This window comes from Mastigoproctus giganteus, chromosome 5 (assembly GCF_048544385.1).
Source record: "Mastigoproctus giganteus isolate SK-2022 chromosome 5, ASM4854438v1, whole genome shotgun sequence".
NCBI lineage: Eukaryota > Metazoa > Arthropoda > Arachnida > Uropygi > Thelyphonidae > Mastigoproctus > Mastigoproctus giganteus.
The window spans coordinates 14,420,030-14,446,061 of NC_143579.1; the positions used below are offsets into that span (position 1 = coordinate 14,420,030).

Consider the following 26,032-nt stretch of genomic DNA (forward strand, 5'->3'; position numbering starts at 1 on the left):
GATGGATGCAGTCAACAACTGGTTTGAGTCAAAATCTTTTGAATTTTATTTGAGCGGGTAACGAAAACTAGTGGATCGTGCAAAAAAGTGTGTTGATTTAAGGGCCGGGGGGGATATGTTGAAAAATAAATGGGTTTCCACAACTTTACAGCACTCCTTTTATGAGAGGCTAGAAACTTCTCAGCATCACCTGGTAGATTATTATGTTAACTGTTAGTAGTAAATAGGAGCAAAAAAAATATCCATATCTGAATACAATGGACAATGAATTACTTGCATGCACTGGTGGCCAAGGAGCTGTCCTTAGACAGTTGTCCATAATTTCCTATTATGGACAACTGGAATTATTATTCCTGCAAATAAGTAAATAAATGGACGATTCTAAATTCATTTGCAGGAATAATAAGTCCAGTTGTCCATAATAGGAAATTAAATGAAGTATTCACGAATCCTTTATTTTGCAAACGTATCTTTGAAACTATAATTTTTTATAAAATTTCAAAATCTCAAAAATGGCTCCCCTATAATGAGATATAGACTCATACACCAACTACATGCCCGCGTGGGTTGCACACTTGATAGAATTGCCGTCCTCCCACACCAGGTGGAAAAGATCTAAGTTCGAATTCTGTCAATGATATGAGGAATTTTATGGGCCTTTTTTCACAACGTGGCTGATTTAGTAGTGTGGGAGAGTAACGTGGTTTTTCCTCCCAGAAACTGGAGTTTTTTGTCCAGCAAACAAATTCGGCTATAGAACGCACACAATTTACAGTCAGTATATATGGAGTAATATGGCCTCAGTCGCTGTGACCATATTGCTCCTTAAGGCTCCCAAAACCCTACTAAAACAATAACAACAACACAAACTACAGGAGACAGTGGTTAAAACAACTATACTGCCCACGAAGACTAGCATCTTATATAAAAAAGAACAGCCATTTTAGGGCCAACTGCCTTCAATTTTCCAGACCAGCTGCCTTCAATTTTGAAGATTTTTAGAATGATTATTAAGTTACAAACCCTTGGCTCTCTTTTAATTACAGTATGGGCAGAGAAAGATCAGACAGAGAGTTTAAGAAGGAAGAGAATGAGGTTACTGACTTCTTGTTACTGTTGCTGGAAAACCTGCATTGCTGTAGGGCCTTCACAAATAACACATGATTGCAATTTTTTGCGCAACTTCTTGGAATTTCTTCCAAGTTTTTTTTTTCATAAACAAAGCAGTTCTCAGTATTAGTGATGCTATGTCCTACTTATTATTATTACATTCCAGAAGAGCCCTTGTTGAGATGGGGAGCAAAAGAAATGTATCACGTCCTTGCTGACGTAAACCAAACGGGAAATGGCATTGGAAAAGCCAATCTAGTATTTGTGAATATGCTGACAGAGTGATCACCAAATTAGCATTTGGTGGTCACTAAACCAAACAACCAAGAAACTTACCAAACAACCCTGACCACCAAATTAGCATTTGGTGGTCAGGGTTGTTTGGTAAGTTTCTAGCCTCTCATAGATATAAAATGCATATTTGTAAAATAATTTGCAAACTTTATATGAACGCATGCAAAGCTGTAGTTCAAAAGTAAGGATAAGTAAGGATATTCATGAAGACATTGCAAATATTATGACAATCTACTCTATCATATACAACTTTTAAAAAATTGGGTGGCTGAACCAGCAATGAAGACGAACAGCTTCAGACGTCCATCAACAACAACCATTCCAGAAAGCAGTGAAATGGTTGTTGTATATGATAGAGTAGATTGTCATAATATTTAGTTGACAATATTTTGTCAACTAAATATTATGTTTAGTTGAAAAAACATAATATTTGTTTTTGTCAAATGGTTGATTAAATGTTCAACAACCCAGTTGTAGGAGTTTCCAGTTTTGGACTTAGTTGAGAATTTTGGTGTTATGAGTTTCTGATTATTTTGGTTGGGTAGGTAGTTTAGGAGGTTGCGTTGATATATCTCCTGAGTGAGTGGTTCTGCAGTAATAGCCCTGTCCAGGTCGAAGATTATTATGGAGGATCCTCTGGTTTTAGGGAACTCAGCTGCTAGGCCGAGCATGGGGATCATTGGATTTTGTTTGATTCTCTCAGCCTCCTCCTTGGACTCCGTCTCAATAACAACACCTATATTTATTGTCTTACGTATTGTCTTAATTCTGGTTGTTTTAAATTCTTCTCGCAAATTGGTCATAACTTGGGTTTTAACCCCTTCACTAGACTGGTGAACACTTGTGTCAAGCGAGCGAAGTACCCTGTGGTTGCTTAGTTGGTGGTTTCTTCTTTGGGACTTGTCTGGTCGCAGTGGGCTGTTTATCGGTCCTCAGTACGTCTACATAGGTAGAGGCATGCTGTGGCATTTGGTTGCCCCTACCTTCAAGGAATGCTTCAAGCTTGGCGGCATTCTTTTCGGACTCTAGGTGAGTATTTAGTAGGATTGTTTTTAATTTGCTCCAAGGATCACGATGTCTCCACGGAGGACGGTGGTGATGCTGTTACAGGATTCGTTCATTAAATCCTCGAGCTCTGTTCTGAGAGTCCACACCTGCTCTAGGGCAGTGCCCTCAGGCAGGGTGGGATCTAAGGTATGTGTTCACTCTGTTTGTTTGGTTGCATCAGTTAAGTCAGGGACTGCTACTTGAGAACCTGAGTGGTCTTGTGGCTTTTTTGGTTCGCTATGTGATCTTACCACTATTGTCGTTTTGGAGGCAGGGCTGAGTCTGGTATCTTCCAGCTCGTCATTTTTTTTCTGCTATAGGTGGGTCGCTCTGCTTATTCGGGCATCCAGTACATCCATGAAATGAATTTTTGACAGTCTTATCCATTTCTTGTATGTGTGGGTTAATGCGGATAATCGTTGGTGTCAAGCAGTGAGCATGGGCCTCCGTGTTATGGGCATGGGGTGTCAGTAGTGCTGTCGGGGTAGTTGTCTGGTTTGACTGATTGAGTCGCTTTCCCTTTCTCTTCTGCTTTTACTTCCTGGTATTTTCGTGTAAAGGTCGTAGTTGTACTTTTTTTCTCTTGGAGGGCCGTCTTTAGTTTGTCCTTCTCTATCTCTGTTTCTAGTAGAAGCCTTTCCAGGTGGCTCCATATTTCTGTTATGTCTGATTTCAGTTTCTCTGTGATTTGAGAACCTTGGTTCATAGTGACGAGATGCATTCAAATGAGAGAGAGAGCCAAAAAAGCCAATCTGTTTGCACAGATGCTTTTGCCATGCTGCAGTTCATCAGGCTGGCAAGGAATTGTTGCGCCACCCACCATACTTAACAGATCCAGCCCCATCTGATTTCTAACTGTTCTCGAAACTAAAACCTCACGTTTTAGTGAGGTTTTAGTTTCGAGAACAGTTATAAATCGAAGTCTTGCCGATCTCACTATGCAAATTGCCCGTCTTTGGACCCGTTCAAGAAGCTCAATTCTTTTTTAGATGAGATCTCAGTACTTGGACACTGTTCCAAATGCAGTCTTACAAGCCTTATACAGTGGGATTGACCTCCATATCTCTGTAGGACAATGTTTCATAAATCATCGATAGGACACCATGGATTTTCCTGGCCGCCTGTTTACCCTGCTCAGAGAACTTCATATCTGCCTCTAACTCATAGATCCCGCTCCTCCTCTACAGTTTTTAATTCAACCAAACACATGTATAATTTATTCGAGTCATGTCGATGACATGAGGAATTTTATGGGACTTTTTCAGAACGTGGCTGAGTTAGTCAGTCCCAGGCTAGAGTAGCATGGTTTTTCTCCCGGAAACTAGGGTTTTTCGTCTGGCAATCAGAAAATCGACCTCTGAACATACGCAGTTTACAGATGATATACACAAAGCAATATGGCCTTAGTCGCTAAAGCTCCTAAACCCTACAACAACAACAACCCCCAAGTGTAAGACATTACATATTTGCTGCTTTTATTCTTTCTCTAAGTTAATTATATGTTAATATGGGTAGTCTATGGAATATAGATGAAAAAATAATTTCCGGATTTCTATTGATGCGATTTAAATTTAATTTCGGAAGGCGCTCAATACATCGTTCCAAACGAGCCAAATATAAAATTTCATGGAAATCCATCTACTTAATTTTAACATTTGTTCACCAGTGCACAATACATTTACAAGTAAGCTGTCAAAAGATAAAAAATCTCAAAAATGGCATAAGAGTTTGTAAATAATAGTTTTCTTTGTGTTATTAGGGTGAACGATCACCTCCTGGAACTCCATGGCCACTTCCCAAGGTATGGGATCGCTCCAACCGTCTCTTATCATTGGATCCCTTGGACTTTTCTTTAAAATCCAACTTGGGCGAGGGAGAGTGTGACGTCATCCATGAAGCCCTCATACGATACAAACAGATAATCTTCATAGAAAAGCAAGGGAAACCTCACCCAACAACGCCTTTGTTACGCAGTCTACAAGTGGCGGTCAAAAATCCAAAATGTGGTTACCCACAACATTTGGAAGACGAATCCTGTAAGTAACACAGTGCTCAAATAACCTACTCATTTGTAAAAGTTTTAAATTGCTGTCCCTCATGAGGGTAGAACTTTTGATTGGATTTTTCCCCATCGTATCTCAGTTAATTGGTCTCGGCCGATTGTAGCTGCTTTTTTTCTCTCGGAAATTCCACTCCTTTTTTTTTAGAATAATATTAAGGTAACTCGTGAACTGCCCCCACAATGACATCGATTGATCTGTAGCAAGCCAGCAATCATTGACCAAAATATTACTTATTGCTGGAGCACGTTTAGGAGCCAAAAGTGAGAAAACAAACAAAATCACTGGTGTGTCGAAAGCAACCATCTCTAAAGTATACAATGAGTGGAAGACAAAGGGAGAATGCACTCCAAGACAAAGACCGCAGGAATTTAGAGCGAATTTTGCATCAGAATAGAAGGTCAGGTGTGCAGCAAATGAACTGAAAATTCAATTTAGGCAAAGATAGACCCATATCTACCAAAACTATGGGGTGGGAGTGTTGAAGAATCTGGTAGTCGTGGGCCTTACGAAGGCCACTTCTTTCTTTCTTGAAATTATCGAAAGATTCGACTAGAGTGGTACAGCCAAGATTAGACTGTGGACAGTGGAAAAATAATGTGGTCTGACCGGTCTCGATTTACACCTTTTTGCAACAACGAAAGGGTGTAAGTGTGGCACGAACCTCATGAAGCCATGCACCCAGACTGTCTCGTGTTCGCCACTCAAGCGGCTGGAAATAGTATTATGGTATGGAAAGTGTTTTTTTTTTTTTTTTTTTGTACGGGCTGCATCCATTGATATCGTTAGAAGGTCATATTACCTCCAATGAATATCTTCATGTCGTATCGAACCAACTTCACTCTTCAATTCTTCATTTTATTCGGATTCCGATGGATTGTTTCAAGACGATAACACAACTATCCACCGTGTAAATCTGAATGGGCCAAGGAACATTCCCAAGATTTCCAAAGTCTATCCTGGTCGTGTAATTCTTCTGACCTGATCCAATTGAAATGTCTGCGATACTTTGAAAAGGGTAGTTCGGCTTCACAATTCTCTAGAATACAGCAGCTGACAAATACCCTGATTGAAGAAGTCAAATCTGGATCTAGTTTCACTCAGACATCTAGTGGAATCCATGGCACATCCAGACGCTGTAATTCGGGCAAAAGGTGGTCTACTAGATATTGAATAAAGGTTTCCAAATTTTTGGCCAGTGAGTGTAATTTACTCATTGCTACGCACAGTAAGAAGATTTGCCCTGCTTGTAATGTTTCATAGCTCTCCTACCATGATGCTTTTTTATCCTAAATTTACTTCAATTTTAGTTAAAATTTAAATGTTCAAGTAAATACCATTGAACATTAATGATAATAATGAGATATTTTTCCCTTAGATTCCTTGGTAGTGCCTTCTGAAGGAACAGCTATCATCGAGGCCCAGACAGTTTGGGGTGCACTGAGAGGTAAGTTCAAAAATGGGTGGTCGGATTCATTTGGTGAAAATGTTTAAGAACAGTTCTGTTAATTTGCATATTGGGTAATTACAGCATCGTATTTTTATTTAATTGTTACATACTTTAAAGACTTTCTTCCCGATACACTTATAAGGTCCACAAATATGAGGTCCCAAATGAGGCCAAAATCTTTGTGGTTTCATGCATTTTTTTTAATGTTTAACCTTGTTTAGAAATTTGAATACTGTCTTATATTTGAATTCATCGGGTGTGCGGATTTTTGTAGATTTATTTTTGTCATCAGGAAATCTACCAATCTTTACGTTTTCTGCAAATTTTGACATCACACCTATTCCTTCGTCAATATCATTTATGAAAATGAGAAACAACAGTGATCAAAGAACCGATCCTTGAGGGACCCTACTCCTGACGTTACATCAATCTGAAGAATATCCATTAATCACAACTCTCTGCCTTCTACCCTACAGCCATCCAGCAATCCATCTTAGAATCTTACCAGTAATCTCAATCTGTTTGAGCTTATACAATAACCTCTCATGAGGGACCGAGTCAAATGTTTTGCTAAAATCGAAATAAATTACACTGGACTGCACCCTTAATCACTGCCTCTAAGATTTTTCTTACCACTGAAGTCATACTAGCCGGTCTGTAGTTACCAACTTCACTTTTATAAACCCTTTTACGTACTGGCTATACATTGGCACTTCTCCAATCCAAAGGAATCTACCCTGAGTCCAAAGATGCCCTCATAATTAACCTCAATGGTTCAAAATAAGAAGAAACTCCTCAAGGGACAGTTTTTTTCCTGACGTTCACTTACCTCTCCAATCCAGATCTACATTGACTAATATTCAGTGACTCGTTGAAGTGGTTTAAAACTTTTGTTGCACAATAAAAAAAAACAACAACATACATTCAGGAAGGGTAAAATGTCTCTGAGTGAGCAATATGATTTCACAATATACGATAATAACTTTACGGATAAAAAGGCATTTTAAAAATTTTTTAAATGCCTTTTAAGAATTTTTTAAAATTCTTGCACTGTTTTAAACATGCGAATTTTAAGCGTAGAACAAGAATAAGTATGATTCATCACTGTAAAATCAAGAGAAGATATTAAATAGTTTATGCTTTCATAGCGTTTTGCAATATTAAGTATTCAAAGGATATACACTGAGTGATCACTGAATTATTACCATCAGCTAATACTTCGTATGGTCTCCCTTTGCCCGCAGTACAGCAGCTATTGATTCAAAAAGATGTCGGATATCGTGAAAAGCATGGTTATCACTACCACAGAACATCCCACAACACCCTGTGAAGTCCATGCCAAGATGAGTACCCTTATTACTGCCAAACGAGACTCCCAGGAGGTGTTGCTAATTCAAAGCCAACTCAGTGTATCTACTTCTTTTTCAAGAAACCAAAACAATTGCTAATTTTTAAGATTATTGATCATTACTATCATGACATTTATTCAATTCTAAATAACTCTTCTCCAAATAAAGTACAGAAGTGATGGTGTTTTTAGTCTGGTAATTTTCTTTTAGGATTGGAAACATTCAGCCAGCTCGTATACCTGGATGATAGCAAGCAGGTGAGTAATGCTGTTATTTGATTTGATGGTTATTTAGGGATTTTAGATCAGTGAAAATTTGAATGTCCACATATACTTAGATATTTTCCTAAATTTTAATTGCTGACTTTTCGATTTGCAAATTCAAATTGCAGTACTTCATAAACATGACTGAGATCGAGGACAGTCCCGCATACGGGTACCGAGGCATGCTGCTGGACACTGCCAGACATTTTATACCAATGAAAGTACTGAAGAAAAACTTGGTAAGTGACAATTGCAACGTAGCCATATGCCAATCCCATATTCCAATAAAGGATGGATTTATACAATTATACAATTGGATTTTTAATCAGTTTAATATTAAATACGAGTATGTTCCTTATTTCGTTTGTGTAATGAATAAAATTCAGTTTATTAAATATTAATGTCTTCTTTCTTTGCTAGGATGCGATGGCATTCAACAAATTCAATGTCTTTCACTGGCACATCATAGATGACCAATCATTTCCATATGAGAGTAAAATTTTTCCCAACCTGACAAAACTGGTAAGTAAACTTCATTGATAAATCATTAATTATAATCAATGAGTCGATGTCAACAGTGTTAGATTTGATAATGTATCTAATATACAGAGGGTGAAAAAAATATTGGAAAACACCTGATATGAAAGTAATAGTTTTTGTAATGGCTGTAAGACGTTTCGAAAAACTTGTGGAGGCATTCTAATTTCTTCAAACTCGAACTTCTTAGTTCGAGTTTGAAGAATGAGTTTCAATTTTTGGTCGCTTGATAATTTTCTAACTGAACATCCCTTTTCTTGAAAAATAGTGTCCGAATACTTTTCAACCTATGAAGTTTTCTTTTATCAGTTTGCTCTCGCAGTTAGTACAGTGGCTAACGTCGCTTCTTCCTCTAATCTCGCCTGAGATTTTAAAACTCGGGATGAAAATCCAAAGAATCCTCCTCGGGACTCAGGTGTTTTCAATCCGCAAAAACCGACAAATACACTATGGAAATTAAGTAATTTACAGACAAGGTATATTGACACCTCATGACTTTAGTTGTCCTGGGCGCATATTATACACAGCTATTGAAAAATCTATTAAAATGCTGACCTGTATACACCTGTGCACTTGTACCTTCTTACATTTTTATGTCTTTCATCCCGAGGTTTGCGAATTTAAAACCACAAAATTTCCTGACTTTTAAATTCCCAAATGCTTGAACACTTATGAAAGACTAAGTTTGTTTGAGAAAATCGATCTGTAATCATGCCATAGCCGAACGCCGAAGTATTTCCATCTTCATTAGTTGTATAAATCTCCAGATATTTTAAAAGAATTCCTTTAATTTTAATGGAGACCGTGTATTAATACTTACTCGACTTAATTAATTCGACCCACACAAACCAAACACACTCCTTTCTAACACTTTCTGTCTTTCAAATGGACCAGGCAACAGCTCAGTTAATTAGTCTTCACTTTTGTACCCTCACCAATTCAACTACGAGTCTTCATTAAGGAGAAGCAATCTAGAAGCTATGCATAGTTTCCTTCCAGCGCGGTAATGATTGGTAGTCATTTATAACTTGAACAGAATGTCCCAGCGGAAATCTGCAGAATTCCACCTTGTATTGGCACGACTGTACAGTGACAGAACTGAATCTGAAGTATTTTCAGAAGAATCGAATGCGATATACCATTAGTCAAGAATTGTAATTTGGATTACTCTCATTAATTTTAATAATTTTAGTGAATGTTTACTTGCCATCGGCATTGATCGAAAATCCAGTTGTGAATTTTAAAAAATGCTACGAATTAATTTTAAGAGTGCAGAATACACTTAAACAAAAGACATTTTTAATTAAATATTCTCTTCCAAGTAGATTTATCCTAAATTTCTTTTTCTCCTGCACTTTAGAGGAGGTGGTCAGTTATTTATAGTTGAATTTGGAGCAGTTCCCCCTCAAAAATGTGCTCACTTCTTTGAATTAAAGTAATACAATGTTTCTTCTTTTTATATATGACTATATACTAAGTAGCCAGTTTATTGGGAACACTCTCATCATCTGAGGAATCAGAGACATAGTGACATAGTGTTTTTTGACAAGCGGCACCGGTGCTTTCGCACAACTCGGCATTTGAATCTCTTGTGAAGTAAGACAGTACAGTACTGTCAAGGCCAGATATCATATGTTAGTGTATGTTCATGTTTGCTTAGTGCGGGTTATGTTGTTCATCTGGTCGCTTAGCCTAGGGTCCGTGGAACACCACAGACCGCTAGTTACCGTCACTGGCACTGGGAGCCGGACCAGGTATGTGGAAAGAGAACTCTGGCTGGCCGACCCTGGGGTTAGCCTGAGCTTCCCAGGGAGGGCCGAAAAAAAAAAAAATTAAAAAAAAAATAATAATAATAATAATAAAATAAAAAAAAAATAAATAAAAATAAAAATAAATAATAAATAATATAAAATAAAAAAAATTAATAATAATAAAAATAAAAAAATTAATAATAATAAAAAAAATAATAAAATAAAATAAAATAAATAAAAATAAAAATAAAAAATTAATAAATAAATAAAAAAATATTTTTTTTTTTTTTTTGAAATAGGAGAAGGGGTGAGAGATTGAGGAGAAGAAAGAAGGTAAGCAGAAGAGAGAGGGTGAGGTAAAGCAAATTAAAATATCTACCCGAGTATCTGTGAGATGAGGTGGATAGAGCTATTCGCAGAAGATTCTATTGCTGTTTAACATGATAGCATGCGCGCACAGTGATTATGATCATCATCCTCCAGAGACCGAGTAAGTTGGCCTCAAGCGCGAACAGCAAGGTTTTCTCCCGGAAACTCGGGTTTTTCATTCAGCAAAACACACAAATCGACCAGAGAACATGGCAATTTATGGACATAATACACATGGACATAATAAACAACCATAAGTTCGGTTGTTTTTGTTGTAATAGGGTTTTAGGAGCATAGGCGACTAAGACCATATTGCTTCGTGCATATTGCTGTAAATTTTGTGTGTTCTGTGGTTGATTTGCTGTTTGTTGGACGAAAAACCCGAGTTTCCGGGAGAAAAAAACCATGCTACCTCTCTCGTGACCGACTAACTCAGCCACGTTGTGCAAACGGCACATTAAAAATTCCTCCTGAGTCGATGGGACTCAAACTCATCTTTTTTATCCCGTGTGGGAAGAACTGCGATTCTGCCCATTGTGCTAACCACGAGGGCTGTAAGTTGGGACTTGGGTGGCCCTAATAAGACAGTTTTTACCATCATAACAGAACTAAGAGATGAAATTGTGATTGTATGGTGCTCACGCGATGATTGGAACGTTTTCAATCCCTCATGGAGCTGAACACGTTATAAGTAGTAGCTGTGTTGAAAATTATGACAACTTCAAATAAATTATTTTTAGTTAAATTTATTTTTCGCTTATTGATATCGTATTTTTATTTACTTTTTTATTTAGCGTGTTTATCACAAATAGTAAAATAATCAAAATGCTCAAGATTATCAACTGCATTTTTCAGGGAGCCTACAGTCAGAAACACGTCTATAAACAGAGGGATATCCGGGAACTCATTCAATATGCACGGCTTCGTGGAATCAGAGTAATTCCTGAATTCGATACTCCAGGTCACACTCAAACCATTGGCAGAGCCTTTCCTAGTAAGTTATTGTATTTTTATTTGGAAAGTTAGAATATTTATAGTTAAGGAAGATGTTACCGCATTCACTCGCGGAATTTTTCCAGGAATTCAGTTATGATTAAAGAATGCAATATGCAGAAGAATAAGAGAAATTTACCTCAATATGGTCAGTAGAACACTTTATGACACTCTCCAGAATTTAAACGAATATAAAATTAAAATTACACCAAATGATTCGGGGTACCTGGAATCGAAGACTAAGGACCCTAACCCGACCCCAAAATACATCAAACCACAAACACGCAACCATGAGTAAAAGAAGACATTATGTCCAGAAATAAATCAAGCGGAAAATGATTATGGTAATAAAGTCAATTAAAATAATTTTAAATTAACTTTTAGAAAACGACTTTCCTGAAGCTGATTGGGCTTTTCGACTATATATCTTGATCACATGATAGAAATAATGCGGGGTGTGTGTGTGTGTGAGTCGGGATATTAAATAGAGATTATTTGTCTTCTTGGTGCATGCGTGTAAAAAGACCACGAATCGGAGATAAGGTATGGACGACGAACATTAATAGAATTCTCGTGTAATTTAATTTCAATGATTCTGGAATTAATAGTCTTGTATAGTTACGTTGGACACTAAGCATCATTGAATAAAAATGTATGGTTTTCATTAACGGCATGAAAGATCAATTCTGACGCTGTTGAACGAGAAGCACGGACTGAAGCCGTGTGCTGCTTAACTCTCAGATCCAACGTGCATAGTGTCGAGCCCTGGTAGGATGAGATGCAATCACCACAAAAAATGTTGTGTACCAGGTCATTGATTTGTGTTTGGAAAGAAAGGACTGAGCAAATTGTTCAGTATAGTGTGTAATTTCCGTATTGGTCTGGCCACAATTTTAAACTCTGTATCCTTAAAGAACCTGTTATGATGATTTTTCCACCGTTCAACGTATGGGACATAAATAAGGTTTTTTTTTTATGTTACTATTGTTGATTGTTTTAGTTTCTTGTAACCTATTTTTAGCTTGTACTCTTAATTTGTTTTTTTTTTTTTTTTTTGTAACAATGGGATAACACACTGTTTAAGAATCTGCTGGTTAATATCTGTATTTCTGAGTCTAAAGCAGGTTCAGTCGTTGAATATTTATAGGCATTTAGAATTTTACACGATAGCATAAGCTTAGTGTCGTATAGTGCATAATATAATATTGCCAATTAATCAGTAAATCTATTAATCTTGATAAACTTTATTGTCAATTAAATTGTACTTTTAACTCTATATATATATATATATATATATATATATGTAACGACTTAATCTAACAAATAATTAATACATAACTATAGTGGTACACGTGATACGGAAGTTGTATAAAGGGAACTCGTAGAAAACACTAGATACCGAAAAAAATATATATATAACATAACTGTTTTGGGATATAACTTAAGGATTTAATTTTTGTTTTGAATTTTATTGAATTAAATCGGAATCATGACTCTGACCAGAGCAGCAAAGCAAAAGGCTCAAGCTAATGGGAGTGCTGTGCTTCAGGGGAGAACTGAGGGGGGCAGTTGCCCTCTGAATCACAGTCTATTAAAATGCACTGTTTGCTTGATGTTTGCGGAGCAGTCGGGTACGGGACATGATACTGCCAAGGGGGATGTCTTTGTGTGTGCACGATGTAAGGAGTGCAAGGAAATCAGGCGACAACTCAGCGTTGTTATGGGCCTTTATGAGAGCTTGAAGGACAGGGTGGATGCCCTCGAAGGAAATAAATTGAGGGGCCCATCAAGCTCTCAGCTGCCCACATCAACGCCAGAGCTTGCACTTGGTCATCAGGCAACACAGAAGCAGCCCCCTAGGCAGAATGCGCTGGTCCCACAGGAACTAGTAGTTGTTGGTGACTCTATTGTCAGGGAAACGGGGAACATCCTTTGTAAAAAGGATAGGTGGAATAGGACCAGGGTATGTCTGCCAGGGGCAAAGGTTGATGACGTTGTAGAACGGATATCATCTTTTAAGGGCACAAAAGGTGATATAGTTGTACACGTTGGCACTAATGATATTAAGAGTAGGAGACCAGCGGAATTACTTAGCAAGTACAGGTCACTGTTGAAAAAAAGCCGTGAATTAGGGTTGAACTTGAAAGTGTCTGCAATTCTGCCCAGACACGATAGGAGGGAGTATATGATGAGAGCCTTGTCGATCAATTCGGCCCTGGAGGGATTGTGCAAGGCTCAAGGGGTAGAATTTTTTTCAGCCTGGACTGTACTTGTTAACAGGAGAGATTGCTTCTACAGGGATGGGATACACTTAAATAGAAAGGGTGCAAGAATTTTTGCTGATGCTGTCGAGGCAGTGTTAGGTGGGTCGGAAAACTGCTAGTTGGGGGGGGATACAAGGACTAATAGATTAACAGTAGCCAGTGGCAGAGGTGGAAGTGATTCTTGCACTGCTTCTATTGAAATGAGCAGAAGTCTGAAAAACAGGATGCAGGATATTTCAGAGACTGCTGGTAGTCATTGCGGTACAAGTAAACACATGGGTTGTGTTAGGGTAGCTAAGAATAGAAACAGGTGCATGTATACCTGCGTGTATACCAATGCTAGGAGTTTGGTAAATAAATTTGATGAATTTGAGGTATTGCTCAAAACATCAAAGGCAGATATTGTTGGGATATCAGAGACGTGGTGTCACACAGATATAAGTAATGCGGAACTGGAATTTGGGGAATACAATGTGTATAGAAAGGATAGACAGGACAGGAGGGGAGGAGGGGTTATGCTATTAATTAAGAAACACATAAAGTCCAAGGAAGTGAAGCCAGTCGACATCGATGGACAGGGCAGCGTCGAGTCAGTTTGGTGTGACATAAGCATAGGTAAATCAAAATTGAGAGTAGGAGTGTGCTATAGGCCTAATGACTCTGATGAGTATAATAAGATATTGTACAGGGAAATAGAGTGGGCCAGTAAATCAGAGAGTCTTATAATGGGGGACTTTAATTTCCCAGATATTGACTGGAATTTGTGGGTTGGTCACTCGCACACTAGCAAGGCTTTTGTGGATTTATTGGATGATTGTTTTCTACATCAGCATGTTCGTGAGGCAACGAGAGGGAGCAATACTCTTGATCTGATTATCAGTAGTGATTCCTCATGCATTAAGAACCTGCAGATAAATGAACCACTAGGTGGCAGTGATCACAGTGTGTTGAAGTGGGATTTACTCAAGGAGGTAACTACCATCAGAGGTAAAGGGAAGGGTTTTTGTTTTCGTAAAGGCGACTATGATGGTCTGAGACAGTATTTAAATTCTATACAGTGGGACCAACTGACGATGTTACCAACAGCAAACTCAAAATGGGAAGCATTCAAGGAACTAATCTTGGAGGCTACCAGGCTTTACATACCAACTAAGAAATATTGTTCAAGGTTTAGGCCTAAATGGTTGTCAGATGAACTAATGAGACATGTGGCAGAGAAGAAAAATGCATGGGATACATACAAATTAATGGGTGACATGGAAGCCTATGATAGATATAAGTTGGTCTGTAACCAAGTCACAAAGGAGATTAGGCAGGCAAAGGCAGACTATGAAAAATCCTTGGCAAAGGATGCAAAGAAAAACAGAAAAGAGTTCTTTACATACTTGAACTCGAAAAGGAAAGGGATGAATCAGATTGGTCCACTGGATATTGATGGTTCAACAGTTGAGGATCCTGCTCAGGTGGCTAACAATCTAAACGAGTATTTTGCATCTACATTCACGCATGAGGAGTTATTCAGGAAGGAGAATGATGTAGGTAAAGTAAACATTGGCAGTGAGCTGGATGATTTTGTAATAACTGAGAGGAAAGTGGAGGAGAGATTGTTGGGGATAAACATAAAAAAGGCACCTGGGGTGGATGGGATCTATCCAGTTATATTAAAGGAGGCAGCAAAGGAAGTAAGCAAACCCTTAGCCATAATTATGAGAGCTTCCTTGGACTCAGGGGAGGTACCTATGGACTGGAGATGTGCAAATGTGACCCCAATTCACAAAGGAGGTTCGAAGGCTGACACAAGTAATTATAGACCTGTTAGTTTAACTTCTGTTCCAGGTAAATTAATGGAGGCACTGGTTAAAGAAGCACTGCAGGATCATCTAGACAAGAATTCAGTTATAGCTCAGACGCAGCATGGTTTTGTTAAGGGCAGGTCTTGCCTGACCAATTTGATTGGATACTATGATGTAGTCACAAAAGAACTGGATGCAGGGAATAACTTTGATATTATATATTTGGATCTTAGAAAGGCTTTTGATACTGTTGCACATGGAAGACTGCTGCACAAATTGGAGCAGTGTGGCATTGGAGGCAAATTGCTGCTATGGATAAGGGGATGGTTGAGTGGCAGAAGACAGAGAGTGGTAATCAATGGACACTGCTCAACGTGGACTAATGTTATTAGTGGAGTTCCTCAAGGTTCAGTGTTGGGTCCGTTGTTGTTTTCGGTGTTTATGAATGATATTGATGATGGGATATCAAGTTTAATGTCCAAGTTTGCAGATGATACAAAGGTTGGCAGGGTCGTTAAGGGCAATACTGACGCTACGCTGCTGCAACAGGATCTGGACAGGTTGAACAGATGGGCTGAGAGGTGGCAAATGAGGTTTAACATCAACAAATGTAAAGTGCTGCATATGGGAAACAGTAACCCCAGAGCAACGTATCAACTCTGCGGTACTACACTGACAGTGGTGGAGAATGAAAAGGACCTGGGGGTAATTGTGCAGGCAGATATGAAGTTCTCTGAGCAGTGCAGACGAGCTGCAAGAGTAGCTCATGGTGTCTTGTCAATGATATACAGGAATTTTTCTAGCAGGGATAAGGAGGTGATTATTCCCTTGTATAAGGCAATGGTAAGGCCACATCTTGAGTACTGTATACAGGTCTGGAGGCCTCATTTCAAGAAGGATGTAGAGCTGCTGGAACGGGTACAGAGAAGGGCAACAAGATTAGTGAATGGAACAAAGGGTTGCTCTTACGAAGAAAGGCTTAAGTTTTGCAAATTACAGAGTCTGGAGACTAGGCACCGGCGAGGTGATCTGATAGAGGTGTATAAGGCTTTGAATGGTTTGAGCATGCTCAATGCCAATGGGATTCTTCATCTTTCTCAGAATAATCACCTCAGAGGGCATAAATTCAAATTGAGGAAGGACGGATGTCGGATAGATGTGCGGAAATTTGCCTTTGGCCAGCGGGTGGTTGGTTGGTGGAACCGACTTCCATCACTGGTTGTTGAAGTTGATAGCCTAAACAAATTTAAAGCTCAACTGGACAGGTATTTCGAACGAACGGAGGGGTGAAATGGGAGTGGGTTTTTTTTTTTTTTTTTTTTTTTGTTTTTTTTTGGCTGATGCTGAATAAGCTTGCTTTCTTGCATCATATGCCTCTGCTAATGCTAATGCTAATTGATTCAAAACAATAGACCTTTTATAGGCGAATGGGTGATAGCTGTTATAATGTAGAAACATGCCGGTGTTTGTCGCCCTCGTGGGTAGGATCGCTGTCCTCCCCACACCGGGTGGGCAAGACCCCAGTTCGAGTCCCTTCGAATTTTTATGGGCCTCTTTCTCAAAGTGGCTGAGTTAATCGGTCTCAGGCGAGGGTAGCGTGGTTTTTTCTCCCGGAAACTCAGGTTTTTCGTCCAGCAAACAAAAAATCGAGCACAGAACCACACAATTTACAAACAGCATACACGGAGCAATATGGTTGTGGTTGCCGATGCTCCTAAATCCCTATTACAACAACAACAATCTCGATAATAAACCGCTTAGACTCAATCCCATGGATAAACCAAAAATTTGTATGTACACCTTGTCTCGAAAGGTGATATAGTTGGCTTCAATTAGGATTTTAATTAAGTGAAATTTTTTTTAATGGGAATCTTAGTATAATTAATAATAACTAATTAATCTTCATTGTACTTAAAGGTATGATACAATGTACCCATCACGAAATGCGGCCAGGGGTTTCACATGGATAGTAATATAATAAGATATAGTAAGAAGATAATAACAAAAGACCAACAATGATAATTATCAATAATAACAATATTAACAACGATAATAACAAAATATCAAAATTGAATCAATAAAGTACAATCCAGGAACAGATGCTATGTGAACCTCTTCTCCATACATCTAGATTACAGGAATTCGTGGTTCACAGAATAAAGAGACACAGATTGAGTGTTTTCACAGATAGATTTTACAGTTCGAATTCGACCCCCCTACTGAGCGGAGAGCAGATCACACGCTTTTGTTAAGATCCTTCTCATGTACTGCTTGTCACAATCAAGCCGGTACACATCAACGTCCAGTGATTGTATGGTCGTCAACTCTGTATGAGAAGAAATCTTTGCACAGTCTCTCATGGGTCGAGCACAACTGTGACTTTGCTCTCAGCGCAGGAGGTGGAACTCTCCAGCAGATCACATCCCAGATGTTGGGGGCGGAGATCTTTCCCGTGAGCATTTTCATGAAGGTTAGGCGTCTCTGTTCCATCTTCACTGCAAACGTTCCAGACCGAGAGCCGTGGCCATCACTGTAGTTTTCTGCTGTGAGGGTTACTGTGACTTCTCTTCGACTCATTTAAGTAACCAAAACTCGGCTACATACAATGGTTTTAAAGTAGTTTTGGTCGCGGAATCCCAAATTTCTAATGCATAGAGGACGCGTAGGAAAATGGCGGTCTGGATGTATTTCTTGATAGTTAATTCCAGAAGTTACATTTATTAATAAAAACACTCGTAAATGTTTTGCTCCCAACATGTTTTCTCGCTTTCTTTTAACAGGACACGGTTCCGTAATTTTTAAACTTGACTATTTCCATCTTTCTAATTCCCAACTTTGTCTTTGCTGTTCTGTTGAGGATTCTACCCACTTTCTTTTCATTTGCCCTATTTACAATGAATTTCGTTCACGGTTACTGTCTGTCACTGGTCCTGTTACTCCCGGTCAGGAATCTGTCTTCATTTCCTCTCGCACTTTCTTTCAGTGCTTTCAGAATTTCTCACGCTCTGTCTTTCTTAAGAGACAACAGTAATTGTCTGAATTATAAACATATTTTGTATTATCGATAAATCATCATCATCATCAGCCATTTTCAATCCACTGCAGGATGAAGGCCTCTCCAGCAACTTTCCAGTTCCTTCTGTTTTGAGCACTGGCCATCCATTTACTACCCACAAACTCATGAATTTCATCTATCCATATCCGCCTTTGTCTTCCAGGTTTTCTTCTAGCTCCTCTTGGGTACCATTCTGTTATTTTCTTAGTCCATCTGTCATCATGTCTTCGAGCTATGTGTCCTGCCCAAGACCATTTTAGTTCTTTAGTTTTGATAAGAATGTCCTTTACTTGAGTTTTCTGCCTAATCCATGTGTTTCTCTTCTTATCTAACGTCTGATTCCCAATATAATTCGTTCCATTCTTCGCTGTGTAGTTCTCAGCTTCTCTTCCATTCTTTTGGTGAGTGCCCAAGTTTCACTTCCATAAGTCATGGTGGGGAGTACAGGTATCGATAAATACCTGTACTTAACTTAAATTCATTCATAATTCCCAAATTCTTTCAGAACTTCACCAAATTTCTCAGCCAAAGTTGTTTAAATTCTAAATTTTAAGGAATGTATTCAAACATTTCTTGTTTCTATTTAAGGATGTATAATTTTCTGTATAATTCCTTCTCTTGCAAACAGTTGAATGGTTAACTATTTCAGATTATCTATCTCTAATTGGTTCCCCTATTTTTAAAGAAAGTCTAACTCTAAACAAAATTTCCTTCAATTTGAATTCCTAATTTAACTTGAAATGGTTTCCTTTATGTGTACTTTGATTTTATAACTACAGACATTATCATTGGCATTAGTACAGGCATATGATGTATGAAAGGAAGCTTATACAACACTCTTCCCGATTCACCCATCCATTCGCTCCAAAACTTTGTCAAGTTCTTCCCTGAGTTTATTTAAGCTATCAACTTCTACGAAAGATGGAAGTTTGTTCCAGCAATCAACTACCCACTGGCTAAAGGAAAATTTCCACACACTACAACTGTCTTTTCTCAATTTGAATTTATGTCCCCTCAAGTTCGTAATCTGAGCAAGAGGAAGAATCCCATCAGAATTGAGCTTGCTCAAACCATTCAAGGCCTTATACACCTCGATCAGATCATCTCGCAGGTGCCTAGTATCCAGACGCTGCAATTTGCAGAACTTAAGCTTTTCTTGGTAATGTCCTTTCTTGGCATATCACCACGGCGAAACACGACGAGGTTGAAATGACATTCCAGGTGCATCCATTCATTAGACATACTCCTAAAGTATATAAATGTGTGGCTAAAGATTAAATTGCCCAGGTCCTGGAAGAAACGAAGGGACGAATGGGAAATCCGGTTTTATGCAGTTTTACCTGACCGAAAAGTTCAAGGATGTTCAAACCTTCAATTATTTTAATTGAGACATAGTAATGTAGTCATTTTTTCGATACGAGATTAACATTTTATTGTACTGGTTGACGAAATTCGAAAATAGTACCAGTTCTTCAAGATAAGTGGAGGTATCTGATATAACTGAATTTAACTTATTAATATACAGTACTGTACCAACGTGAGTACTGTAACAGGTCTGGAGGCCTCATTTTAGGAAAGAGGTAGAACTGCTCGAATGAGGAAAAGGGCAATGAGATTGGTGAATGGAACGAAGGGTTGTCTTTGTTCTTAAGGTTTTCTTACGAAGAAAGGCTTAAGTTCTGTAAATTACAGTGTCTGGAGACTAGGCACCTGCGAGGTGATCTGATCGAGGTGTTAAGGCCTTGAATGGTTTGAGCAAGCTCAATTCTGATGGGATTCTTCCTCTTGCCCAGATTAATCGCCTGAGGAGACATAAATTGAGGAAAGACAGTTATAGAACAGATGTGCAGAAATTTGCCTTTTTAGCCAGCGGGTAGTTGATTGCTGGAACAAACTTCCATGTGTCATTATGGAAGTTGATAGCTTAAATAAATTCAAGGCAAACCCCTAGACAGACATTGGGTGAATGAATGGGTGAAATGGGAAGGGTTTCTGTTTTTTTTTTTTGACTGATGCTGTATAAGCTTGCTTTCTTGCATCATATGCCATCCTTCAACTGATACCCGACAATCATTCCTTTTCCGAAGTCCGTCAAATCATGCCCTTTGCCCATGTTGATCTAGTACTTCACGTGGAACGCATGCCACGAACCTGCAGTATCACATTTACCTGTTCTTTTGCACTACCAGGCGGAATTGAATAAGGCAACCAACCAGCTACCGATTCTAAAACAGGGAGGTGGTCATCATTTTTTACTGGGTAGTGAATATCCTTCCAATGTGGTATTAAAGTTTTTGAACATATGTGCTTTCCGTATGGTAGCATCTTCTTTCAAGAATTGTCTATTAAAAGCTATTTATTCTTTCAGATATCCTCACACCTTGTTACGGAGAAGGACCAGACAAGCCATACACACCTAACTACAATGATTTTGCTTCATTAGAAATACTTAATCCAACCATCAATGAAACTTACGAGGTTATTCAAGAACTGTTGAAAGAAGTAAGGAGTGTGTTCGTGGATGAATATATCCATCTTGGGATGGACGAAGTCTACTATGGTTGCTGGTGAGCAAATGTTTCGAGTTAATAGTTCAAGCTTTCATAATTATGATTATTTAAAAGTTTCTAATCATTGTGGTCGGTATATTTATCTCAAAAATGGTTAAAATGGATAGAAAATTACAAACTATTGTTTGACATTCTTTAACCTCATTTCATCTTTCAGGAAATCTAATCCGGACATCGCGAAGTTCATGGAAGACAATAGTTACGAACAATACAGTGAAGTTGAGCAGCATTATGTGCGAAGAACCCTGGAAAACGTGAAAGACATCGGATATAAATCTATGGTCTGGCAAGACCCAATAGACAACGAAGTCCAGGTAATCCAACACGTCATTGATCAATGAAAAATGTCAGTGTAGACATTAAAATTTTCGGTTCAAATATTTAAATCGGCCAGCAGCCGTTGGGCTTTTTAAGAATTTTTTCTGTTATTACTTCTCCAACAAACTCCTGATACCTTGTTCTTGTATGATTTCAACTTCATTTTAAAAAGAATTACTAAATACAGTATCAAAATACACTCAGTGATCACTGAATGATGACCACCTCATCTGTAATGGATCATGCCATTACAGATGAGGTACGCTAGAGCAGTGGTAATTTGCATCTGGTAGTGCAACTCAAAGTAATAATGAAGCAGTTATGGAATGTAGTAAAGATATCACAGAGTTTCAAAGGGACGTAATTGTGGAAACTCGGGCGTCGGGTGCTCCTGTATTGGAAACAGCACGTCTTGTCGGATGCTCACAGCCCGCTGTGGTTAAGGTGTACAAAGAATGGTGTCAAATGAGTCAAACCACCTCCCGCCGACAGAACTGTAAAGCATTACGCAAGGGGGATGTTCGTGGTGAGTGAAGAGTGCAGTGCGTTGTACGGGCTCAATGGCAGGTCACTGTGCGACAGTTAATATCGCAATGCAATACGGAGAGTACAAGAAAAATAACCGAAATGACGTTGCGCCACACATTCAGACATATGGAGTTCCACACCAGATAACCTAAGAGACATCCTCTCCTCATCGCTGATCATCGTTGATGGCTAATGCTGTGCTGTCAATAACACGCTGTTTGGACACTAGAGGACTGGAAACGAATGTGTTGGTCAGATGAGTCCAAATACCTTGAGAAACATAGTGACGGATGCTATTGTGTGCAGCGCAAGCAACCGGAGTCCATGGGCCCATTGTGCATAGTGCCCTGTGTGTTCAGTTCTTCTTGGAATTAAGTGTGTTCCACAGTAGTAGATAACAATGACTGTCTGCTCGTTTGTGAGAAAATAAGGAGCTCCAGTATCACCACTATCAGAATTTGCAGGCTCACAGGGAGCCTGCAGATGGTGAATAGTGGCGATAGCTGAGAAATACAAGCTAGGATCCTCTTCGTTGCAGGATGGTTACCGCAGTCAGCCACAACGTTAGCTGGGCATCGGGATTTCTTCAAAGCCAACGGGATGGAAGTGAGTGCTTGAACTGCATGCGTTTATGGAGGTGCTCACTCACAGATACAGTACAAAATGCTGGTCTGGTGGTCTTCACTTTAAGAGGACGACGTGCTTCACTGATTCCGACATTAAACTTTCATGGAGATGAAAATCAGAAGTACGTGGCCTTTAGTAGTTGAGGGCACGCATTTGAATTGTCATCCCAATATTCGCTTGACAGTAGGTCCTCGGCCCAGCTCTACGCGCCAGGGATGGTAACCAACTAGTAGCTGTCAATATATGTGTTAATATTATTTGCACAGTACTGTAAATAATGGTGGGGTTGCGGGAAAAGCTGACTGGGACCGCCTAGATTAATAAATAAATTTTAAAAAAAATTGCCCACTGTCCAGGCAGGTGGAAGTGGTTGCTTAATATGGGGCCTGTTTTGTTGACAAGAACTAGAACTCCTGGTGCGTATGAATTAACGTTTCACCTCGTGAGGACTACCGAAGTTGTTAGGAGACCATGTGCACCCTGCCATGTTGCATTTTTTTCCAGGACAGAAACGGAATCCTCCAAGATGACAATGCGCCGTGTCATCAGGCCCGCTCTGTGTACAAGGTTCGAGAAACACGGTGAAGATATTAGCATTAGCATTAGCATTAGCATTAGCAGAGGCATATGATGCAAGAAAGCAAGCTTATTCAGCATCAGCCAAAAAAAAAAAAAAAACACCCACTCCCATTTCACCCCTCCGTTCGTTCGAAATACCTGTCCAGTTGAGCTTTAAATTTGTTTAGGCTATCAACTTCAACAACAAGTGATGGAAGTCGGTTCCACCAACCAACCACCCGCTGGCCAAAGGCAAATTTCCGCACATCTATCCGACATCCGTCCTTCCTCAATTTGAATTTATGCCCTCTGAGGTGATTATTCTGAGAAAGATGAAGAATCCCATTGGCATTGAGCATGCTCAAACCATTCAAAGCCTTATACACCTCTATCAGATCACCTCGCCGGTGCCTAGTCTCCAGACTCTGTAATTTGCAAAACTTAAGCCTTTCTTCGTAAGAGCAACCCTTTGTTCCATTTACTAATCTTGTTGCCCTTCTCTGTACCCGTTCCAGCAGCTCTACATCCTTCTTGAAATGAGGCCTCCAGACCTGTATACAGTACTCAAGATGTGGCCTTACCATTGCCTTATACAAGGGAATAATCACCTCCTTATCCCTGCTAGAAAAATTCCTGTATATCATTGACAAGACACCATGCGCTACTCTTGCAGCTCGTCTGCACTGCTCAGAGAACTTCATATCTGCCTGCACAATTACCCCCAGGTCCTTTTCATTCTCCACCACTGTCAGTGTAGTACCGCAGAGTTGATACGTTGCTCTGGGGTTACTGTTTCCCATATGCAGCACTTTACATTTGTCGATGTTAAACCTCATTTGCCACCTCTCAGCCCATCTGTTCAACCTTTCCAGATCCTGTTGCAGCAGCATAGCGTCAGTATTGTCCTTAACGACCCTGCCAACCTTTGTATCATCTGCAAACTTGGACATTAAACTTGATATCCCATCATCAATATCATTCATAAACACCGAAAACAACAACGGACCCAACACTGAACCTTGAGGAACTCCACTAATAACATTAGTCCACGTTGAGCAGTGTCCATTGATTACCACTCTCTGTCTTCTGCCACTCAACCATCCCCTTATCCATAGCAGCAATTTGCCTCCAATGCCACACTGCTCCAATTTGTGCAGCAGTCTTCCATGTGCAACAGTATCAAAAGCCTTTCTAAGATCCAAATATATAATATCAAAGTTATTCCCTGCATCCAGTTCTTTTGTGACTACATCATAGTATCCAATCAAATTGGTCAGGCAAGACCTGCCCTTAACAAAACCATGCTGCGTCTGAGCTATAACTGAATTCTTGTCTAGATGATCCTGCAGTGCTTCTTTAACCAGTGCCTCCATTAATTTACCTGGAACAGAAGTTAAACTAACAGGTCTATAATTACTTGTGTCAGCCTTTGATCCTCCTTTGTGAATTGGGGTTACATTTGCACATCTCCAGTCTATGGGCACCTCCCCTGAGTCCAAAGAAGCTCTCATAATTATGGCTAGGGGTTTGCATACTTCCTTTGCTGCCTCCTTTAATATAACTGGATAGATCCCATCCAACCCAGGTGCCTTTTTTATGTTTATCCTCAACAATCTCTCCTCCACTTTCCTCTCAGTTATTACAAAATCATCCAGCTCACTGCCAATGTTTACTTTACCTACATCATTCTCCTTCCTGAATAACTCCTCATGCGTGAATGTAGATGCAAAATACTCGTTTAGATTGTTAGCCACCTGAGCAGGATCCTCAACTGTTGAACCATCAATATCCAGTGGACCAATCTGATTCATCCCTTTCCTTTTCGAGTTCAAGTATGTAAAAAACTCTTTTCTGTTTTTCTTTGCATCCTTTGCCAAGGATTTTTCATAGTCTGCCTTTGCCTGCCTAATCTCCTTTGTGACTTGGTTACAGACCAACTTATATCTATCATAGGCTTCCATGTCACCCATTAATTTGTATGTATCCCATGCATTTTTCTTCTCTGCCACATGTCTCATTAGCTCATCTGACAACCATTTAGGCCTAAACCTTGAACAATATTTCTTAGTTGGTATGTAAAGCCTAGTAGCTTCCAAGATTAGTTCCTTGAATGCTTCCCATTTTGAGTTTGCTGTTGGTAACATCATCAGTTGGTCCCACTGTATAGAATTTAAATACTGTCTCAGACCATCATAGTCGCCTTTACGAAAACAAAAACCCTTCCCTTTACCTCTGATGGTAGTTACCTCCTTGAGTAAATCCCACTTCAACACACTGTGATCACTGCCACCTAGTGGTTCATTTATCTGCAGGTTCTTAATGCATGAAGAATCACTACTGATAATCAGATCAAGAGTATTGCTCCCTCTTGTTGCCTCACGAACATGCTGATGTAGAAAACAATCATCCAATAAATCCACAAAAGCCTTGCTAGTGTGCGAGTGACCAACCCACAAATTCCAGTCAATATCTGGGAAATTAAAGTCCCCCATTATAAGACTCTCAGATTTACTGGCCCACTCTATTTCCCTGTACAATATCTTATTATACTCATCAGAGTCATTAGGCCTATAGCACACTCCTACTCTCAATTTTGATTTCCCTATGCTTATGTCGCACCAAACTGACTCGACACTGCCCTGTCCATCGATGTCGACTGGCTTCACTTCCTTGGACTTTATGTGTTTCTTAATTAATAGCATAACCCCTCCACCCATCTCGAGTGACCTCCAAATTCGCCTGACCTCAATCCAATTGAACACTTGTGGGATGTTTTGAATGGAGGTGAGGGGTATGGACACGCAACCGTCATCTCTCCCAAGAGTGTGGAAAGCCTTGCAAGCAGCATGGTTGTTGATCCTTAGAGACGTATTCAGGCATCTAGTGGAGTCTATGCCTAGGCAAATAGCGGTTGCTATCCGTGCGAATGGTGGCCCGTATTAGGTAGGTGGTTATAATTCAGTGATCACTCAGTGTATAGTCCTGGGTGTATGTCATACGATGAACTTATTGGTTAAATATCACGTTTCATCCATTTTACTTTTTTTTTTAATTTTATTTGGTATTTACACATACTGTTATTGAATTCTTCCTTTG

At 39.3% G+C, this 26,032-nt stretch overlaps 2 protein-coding genes across 2 annotated transcripts in view; one reads left to right on the forward strand and one right to left on the reverse strand.

The window, feature by feature from the left end:
- Window positions 1–26,032, reverse strand: part of LOC150085185 (immunoglobulin domain-containing protein oig-4-like) — a 302,327-nt gene that overhangs the window by 246,403 nt on the left and 29,892 nt on the right. The gene's annotated exons all lie outside the window — the stretch shown is intronic.
- LOC150085188 (beta-hexosaminidase subunit beta-like) overlaps window positions 1–26,032 on the forward strand; it is a 40,578-nt gene that overhangs the window by 5,804 nt on the left and 8,742 nt on the right. The window contains exons 2-9 of the mRNA XM_090373074.1: window positions 4,211–4,487; window positions 5,890–5,958; window positions 7,521–7,567; window positions 7,702–7,812; window positions 7,994–8,095; window positions 11,086–11,224; window positions 20,704–20,902; window positions 21,063–21,219. Of these exons, the coding sequence (XP_090229200.1) occupies window positions 4,211–4,487; window positions 5,890–5,958; window positions 7,521–7,567; window positions 7,702–7,812; window positions 7,994–8,095; window positions 11,086–11,224; window positions 20,704–20,902; window positions 21,063–21,219 (1,101 nt within the window). The remainder of the gene's footprint in view (window positions 1–4,210; window positions 4,488–5,889; window positions 5,959–7,520; window positions 7,568–7,701; window positions 7,813–7,993; window positions 8,096–11,085; window positions 11,225–20,703; window positions 20,903–21,062; window positions 21,220–26,032) is intronic.